Source organism: Motacilla alba, chromosome 5 (genome assembly GCF_015832195.1).
Source record: "Motacilla alba alba isolate MOTALB_02 chromosome 5, Motacilla_alba_V1.0_pri, whole genome shotgun sequence".
NCBI lineage: Eukaryota > Metazoa > Chordata > Aves > Passeriformes > Motacillidae > Motacilla > Motacilla alba.
Genome location: NC_052020.1, coordinates 23,906,085 through 23,912,949, shown reverse-complemented (window position 1 = coordinate 23,912,949; position 6,865 = coordinate 23,906,085). Strand labels below are relative to the sequence as shown.

Genomic DNA, 6,865 nt, shown 5'->3' with positions numbered 1-6,865 from the left:
TCCTTGGGAAAGATCTGAGTTGTAGGAAATGGTTAGGAGAGAAAAGGCAATACATTCCCCTAAGAATGACTCTTCAGGTTGTCTCCAGCCCTGTGAAGTCTGCCTGGATCCCTTCTGCAAGCATGTCTTGCAACCCTGAAGGCTAAAAGCCTAGTAAATAAAAAGTAGTGCATAGGAAGCAGAGGCGGCCACCCTCTTTGCTGTCCTACAGCTTCCCATTCACATAGTGTCTTCAAATGCTAACAAACTGCTGGGAGGAGATGCCCTCATATTGAAGTTACTCTGCACGCAGTCAGCCTGAAAGTTGTCTGATTCCCCAGGGAGATTGCCAGTCAGTCTTCCTTTCTGAGGAAGGGGAGATTGGGTGTGACAAGGCAAAGGAACAGTCTCAGCTTGCCATGAAGAAATGAATGAATTACAAAGAGATTTTTCCTCCTGTATCAGTTACTTCCAAAGTGGTGAGTTTTCATTTCTCATATTTTGTTACAGTACCCAGTTAGTTTGGGGCTTTGCTTTCTGTCATACTGGCAGAAAGACATACAGCCACAGGCAGCTCAGCCACATTCCCAGGAGACTACAGGGGTTCCATGAAGGGCTGTTTCTAGGGTATGGTGTCTTATACTCAAGCCTTTCCTTTTCCTAGGTCTTTCCTCCTTCCTTGTCTGTCACTCACTCCTTGTTTGCAAGGCTGATTTAAATCTATCCAAGGGCCCCAAGTTTACCCCAGAAAGAATAATAATTGCAATGCTGAGCTCTGTGGCTTCCTTTTCATTCCCCACATAGCATTAGGGTGCTCATTGAAACCACAGCATTCATGGATCCTTGCCATATGCAAACATGCAATTAATATGCTCTTCACTTTCCCCTCTACTGCACATTTCCTTGTGATACACACGTGTCTGCACTTCTCTGCAGTGCTTCAGTGTGGCTCACACCTACCTGGATTTGGTGGTCATTAAAGAAGCGTGTCTGCAGGCAGGCATTTAATTTGATGTCCTGTGTAGCTGCACACAAAGCAATATACAGAGCACAATTCATTCCCTCTTTCAGTTGTGGCGGCAGATCTATGAACACTCTTTTTTTGCAGGTGTTAGGCTCTTCTCTGTTTTTAGCAGGGAGCTGCAATAGGTGTGATCTCTGCACTGGCTCCCCTCCCTGTCCCGCTGCTGCTTGCTGGTGGTGGGAACAGGTGTGCTGGGTACCTGACTGGGAGTGCACACAGCAGGAAGAAGGAAATGGAATGCAGCTGATGCTGGCTGGAGAGAGGTGTGGGCAAGAAAGAGAGTTTAAACCAGCCGCTGGAAGGAAATCCTAAGGGAGACACATTTCCTGGATGAGGCAGGGCTGTGGATCAGAGGGCAAAAAAGGCTCCAGTGATTGCAAGTCCTTCCTCAAAAGTTACCTTTGCTAGAGAATGTTTTGCTGTATCATCTCTATCTTGACTTTTTCCTGGGTTTTTAATTGCCCCCATAAAAACCCAAGTGAAGAAATAACAGCCAAAGGGTTGGATATGTAACTACTTGTGCTATCACACATGAACTGACTCCTAAGAGCCCATCTGGGGACTGTAGTACCTTGTCTTTGAACTAGGCTGAAAGTCCCATTTCCATCCTCAACTTGTTCTCAGTAGGCCTTCAGGAGCAGAGGGGACCTATAATGCAGCAGTTGCTCCCTCTGTCCGTGATGCACTAAACAGTGAGCAAAACCACAACAAAGCAATATATGGAGAAGAAATCAAATCCAGAGAAAAGACAAAGCAAAATGAAGGCAAGACTGTTGCAAAGAGCTACTGAAGAACCAAAGTATAGAGTCCGCATGACTCCAGAAAACCTTCATGGCTAGGAAGACAGGCTGCAGCAGAAACTGTATATTCCATCCATATGAACACCAACACTGGGAAAATAAACAGGAAAAATGGTATCTTTCACAGACTTGAAGTAAAAGCTTGTCTTTGGTGGCAGTCCTAAAGAGCCAGCCTGACCTCCAAAGCAAAGCAGTTCTAACAGCATGAATCATTCCCATACCAGCTGTCCAGGCTGCAAACACTACACAGATGACCCCTCCTGTAACAACAGAGCCTGCATGCAGCAGACCAAAAATCACCGACATTTCACCCTACATTCCTCAAGAAACACTCATCCTCAAAGAGTCTGTGAAACCTCCTGGCACAGTCCTGGGTGGGGGAACCAAAAGCTTCAGCTTGGCTTGTAGCCGAATGGCCTGGATTGCTGTCCACGTGTTCAAGCCCAGGATTTGCCTGCTTTGTCTTGTGTGTCCTGCTCACAACAATGCAAGGTGAAGGCAAAGCAAATGCAAAGTGATACGATGAGAGACTTGCAGTTCTCACTCCATGGACATAAAGGCAAGCCGTGGAAGCAGGACCAGACAGGATGGAGCACAGGAAAGCAGGATCCCTTTCTTCTGAGAAATGGACTGATGATTCACTCCTCAGCAGTGATAAAATTAGCTTGGTTGGTCATACATGTGTATTTGCAGTACCAAATATTGTGAGGCCAGGAAGACTTACCTGTTGTCAGTTTGAGTTGTTCAGCCTGAACATACTTGATTGCTATTTCAATCTCCTGCTATAATCAAATTGCAAATAAGTCTAAGTATAAAATTAGAGAAAACTGGGCTGAGAAGGAATTTGAATGATCATGTAATTCAGCCCCTGCCCCAAGGTTGCTTCCTGCTCTGCTGTATCTATGTCATGAGAGATGGCTGCAGAACTTGGTTTTAAAGATGCTCCAGTAAGGGTGATGCACCATTTAAGTGTTGCAAGCGCTGCAGTTGCCAGGCCTCTGCTTCAGCAGGGCCACTCAGCCTGTCCTTTTCACCATTTGCTGCAGGCACCCATGGCCAGCTGCAGCAGCACATCTGAGTTTTTCTGAATTGCAATCACCTCCCCTCACCCATCAACAATTTACCTGTCTCCAGGTCTCTTCTGGAGGACAAAACTGCTTGCCTGCAGAAATAACTCTCTTTTTTGGCTCCAGAGGGTCAGTAGCAACATCCTCCGACCACCTAGATGACATTTCCATTGCCTTTAGTGAACTGCACTCATGCCTGACATAAGCAAAGCGTCCATTTCAAAGCTCTACACAAATGCTATGCATGGGGGCTCCCATCAGAGCTCTCCAAGATGGAACAGAGCAGCTTTCCTGTTCAACATCAAAACGGGATATTTGTTATGATTCTTCCTTGCCTGCAAGGGTGCAGCAGTGATAGGCAGAGAAGCTGCATCTGGGCAGTGACACTCAGTACTAAAAGCACTGAATGGAAGCAGGGTTTCAGACCAGGCAATTTCTTTTCTTTTTCTTTTTTTTTTTTTCCTGAGATATTTTAATCTCCAGAATGGATTTCACAGCTCCTATCTGACTGTGCCAAAGCATTTTCCCTTCAGAGCACAGACAAACAAGTGAGGTTTACTTTGCCTGACCTTTTCTGATGACACTGCCACCCATGCTGTGCAAACCGTAGCTGACACCATCTGAGCTTCCTCGGCCTGAGGATAAATACAGTGTGTGTCCTGAGAAGAGGCTTCCTTGTGTTAGCCTGGGCGAGGCACTGAACCAGAAGCTCTTGGTTTCACCAGTGAGTCTTCATAGTTAGGGAAGTGATATCCCTAACTATGTGTTTGGTTAGTGGCAGGAGGGGAAGCTGCCCCTGCTGTGGCTCTGTCCGTGCACTGTGACCCTGGCTGTCGCTCCATTGCTATGGCAGGATTCGCTCTGTCTATTCCTTTCAGCTGAGAACCCTGCTGACTGGGATGTTAAAGGAAAGACATTTTCCCTCTTACTTGGAGACAGGTTTACTTCTTGCTGAAGGGTCTGGGCATATTTCTTCTTCCCATCTTAGAATGGCAAAGGTTTTTGTGTTTCCCCCTTTAAACCCACTGGCATCCACTTTAACAAAGAGGTTTCTTTACCATTTAGGAAGTAAGAACAGCATTATTTTCTCAGCACAACTCCATCCTGGCTGAATTTATGTCTCTGACCTTTTACCCAAAGGCTCTTTACACTTGACTGAAACATAAGGTAAAAGTAAATGTAACTGAAAGAGCTCATTGTGTGTGTAAGTATAAAGGCTATTGTGTGCAGGATGTGGCTGCTTGTGCAACCAGTAGCCAAGGAGCACCTTGGGTTGTGCTGTTAGTTCTGACAGCCATGGAGAATGTGGAGCAAGAGCCTGGATGGATGAAAACCCTGTGTCCAGTTCAAGCACAGGCTGCTTCCAGCTTCAAATCAGGACTTCTTTGCCAGAACCCTCACCAGGTTTCAGGTTTGCCAGAACCCTTCTGGCCAGGTTTCCCCCAGGAGAGATGCAGTGCTATCTGTCTTTGGGGTTTTTTTCTCCAGATGCCTGTGACCAAGAAAGCCCCTCCTTGGAGCTGGGACTCCAGTCTGTTCTCTGTGGAGCCATGGAAATAGGGAGAGATTAATAAAACATCAGGGCTTCTTCAACGGGATTATTATAAGTGGTTTTCTTGAGTGTTGGTTGGAGTAATGATCAGAGAGGACAGGGATCCATAATCCTATTTATCTGAAACCATATAATCTTCCTGAAGCTCTTTAATAGTGTCCAGCTCTTTAATTACAGAGCAGCCACATGTGCTGCTGCAGCCAGGCCTACCTGCAAGCCCTCTGCGGGGAGCGGGGGCAAGGAGACCTCCCTGCCCGTTGCCCTTCAGGCTCCAACCCCGCGCTTTCCCGGCACTGCTCCCCGAGGGATGCAGAGGAGCCACCAAAGGAAAGGAGAGTTTGTTCAGTTCGTCAAACTGACACGGCTCTGTCGGGGACCAGCAGCGCCCTCGGGTCCCTGCGCAGCGCCGGGAGGAGCACGGGGGCCCCGGGCAGCCCCCGGCCTCGCCCCGCCCGGTGCTGCGGGGGCTGCCCGGGGGGCGGGGGCGCTGCCTCGGGGGGTGTCTGCGCGGGAAGTCCCGCCCCGGCGGCTCCCGGAGAGCGGCGGGGGCGTGCCGCGGCCGCCCGCCGGCCCCTCGGCAGCGGGGCGCTGACAGCCGCCCTGAGCGGCACCGGCGCGGCGCTCCGCTCCCGTGCCCGCCCGGCGGTCGCTGCCGCCCCGCCGCCCATGGGCCGCCGCCGCCGGGGGGCGGGCGGGAGCGTGCGGCCGCAGTGAGCCCGACCGGCCGAGCGCGGGGGGCGGCCGAGCCCCGGCGCCGCGGGCACCATGGACAGTATCCTGGAGCCCTTCCCCGCCGAGCGGCTCTTCCCCGCCGCTGGCACCGGCTTCCTCGATTTCGGCGACTTCAGCGAGGCGGACTTTCTCAGCAATGTGGTAAGGGACCGCCGGCAGCACCCCCGCTCCGGCGGGCCGGCTCCGGCAGCGGCGACGGGGCCCGGCGGCGGGCTGTCCTCGGTCCCCGCCCTGCCCCGGGCTGCCCCGGAGATGCAGGTAGCCGGGTGCCCGCCGTCGCACACGGTCAGCTCCCCGCTGGACTGGCCCGGCCGCTGTTACTCCGAGGAGACCCCGCCGGGGAATCTCAGGGCTGTTGTACACTGTGGTTTTATGAGCCTGATGGCCGGGGAGAAGTGTGTGGTGCCAGGCGGGGAATGTACGCCCTGCCGTGTGTGGGCTCGGGCAGCGCCGGAGGCACGGCCGGTTGCCGTCGGGAGAGCTTTGGGCTCAGCGCCTCCTCTCTCCTTTGCCTGTAACTTTTCCTCTGAGTGGCATTTGGGAGATGAAGCATCTACCGCTTGGCGCTTTGGCTGGACTGATTTACTTTGGAGAGAAGGGTGAGGGGGAAGAGTAACTAGGGAGGAAAATGTGTTGCCAGTCTCGGGGAACCAAAGGGGCATTGTTCACCTCTAGGGAAACTGCCCAGTTTCTCCCAGGAGTCAGGCGAGTTCTCAGTCCAGCAGCTCTCCGTGAGAACACGCACAGACTCTTTGCTGTAGAGCCCGAGCTCTCCATGGGAGTTTCCATGGGATCCTGCAGCCCCTCTGCCCGGCGGGACCCAGCCCTGAGGCAGAAGTGGGAAGGGCCCCACCCCAGAGGTGGTTTGGAGCGAGGGTATCCGGCGCTGAGCAGCAGAGCGCTGCGTGACCGCGGGGCTCCGCCAGCCCCTGAGCGGCTGCAGCCGTGGGACAGTGTGCCTGCCCCGGCCAGAGATCTGAGCAATGGCTTGTTACTCCCCTTTCGCAGCACCGGCACCTCCCGTGTTCCCGGTGTAGCACTGTGAGCGTCCCTGAGGACTACCCTTGCAGGGGGAGCAGGGAACAGGGAGAGGGGGAATCGTCTGATTAATCCACTTCTGCTTTGCTATACAAAAGATATTTAAAGCTTTTTATGCTGCCTGCTTTGTGAGGGAGACGGTAGAGATGCAGAATTTGCATAAATATTAAATGCACTGCACCAAGCAGAGGCACACAGGGTCTGGGAAAGAGATTATGGAGGCAGCCCCATCCCTCAGAGATCTTGCCAGCTCCTAATTTCCGAGATTGCACTGTGCCTCGAGGACTTATTCCACTGGGCTCTACCAGAGGCAGCAGAGTCCCCAGTGCTCAGGCAGACCTTCCAATGGCATATCACCCCAAGACTGAGCGCTTGCCTCCCCTGCTTACATCTGAGAGACGTGTTGTTAGGAGTTTTGTGCTTTCCCTAATTCTATACACATCCAGTGTGGATGAAGTTATGCTGATAGGAAGTGCTTTATTCAAAGACCATTTATTCCTTTACCAAAATGAAAATAGTATGTATTGGCACCAGCCCTTTTACCAGGTGCAACATCGGCTGTGGTCAGAAGTCAGGGAACCCCTAACCAGTATAGGTGGTATCTTTTTATAGTTAAACACAACTTCTGCCTTCTCAAGCAGACCCCGTGAAAAAGCTTTTGTGTAAGAGTGCC

At 51.8% G+C, this 6,865-nt stretch overlaps 1 protein-coding gene across 2 annotated transcripts in view; it reads left to right on the top strand.

Annotated features, from left to right (window-relative positions):
• The first annotated feature begins 4,814 nt into the window (after nucleotides 1-4,814).
• Nucleotides 4,815-6,865, top strand: part of CREB3L1 (cAMP responsive element binding protein 3 like 1) — a 46,182-nt gene continuing 44,131 nt past the window's right edge. The window contains exon 1 of one of the 2 annotated variants that reach the window (XM_038139474.1): nucleotides 4,815-5,295. In XM_038139474.1, the coding sequence (XP_037995402.1) occupies nucleotides 5,188-5,295 (108 nt within the window). In that variant the 5' untranslated portion in view covers nucleotides 4,815-5,187. The remainder of the gene's footprint in view (nucleotides 5,296-6,865) is intronic. The other variant, XM_038139473.1, reaches the window with a different exon arrangement.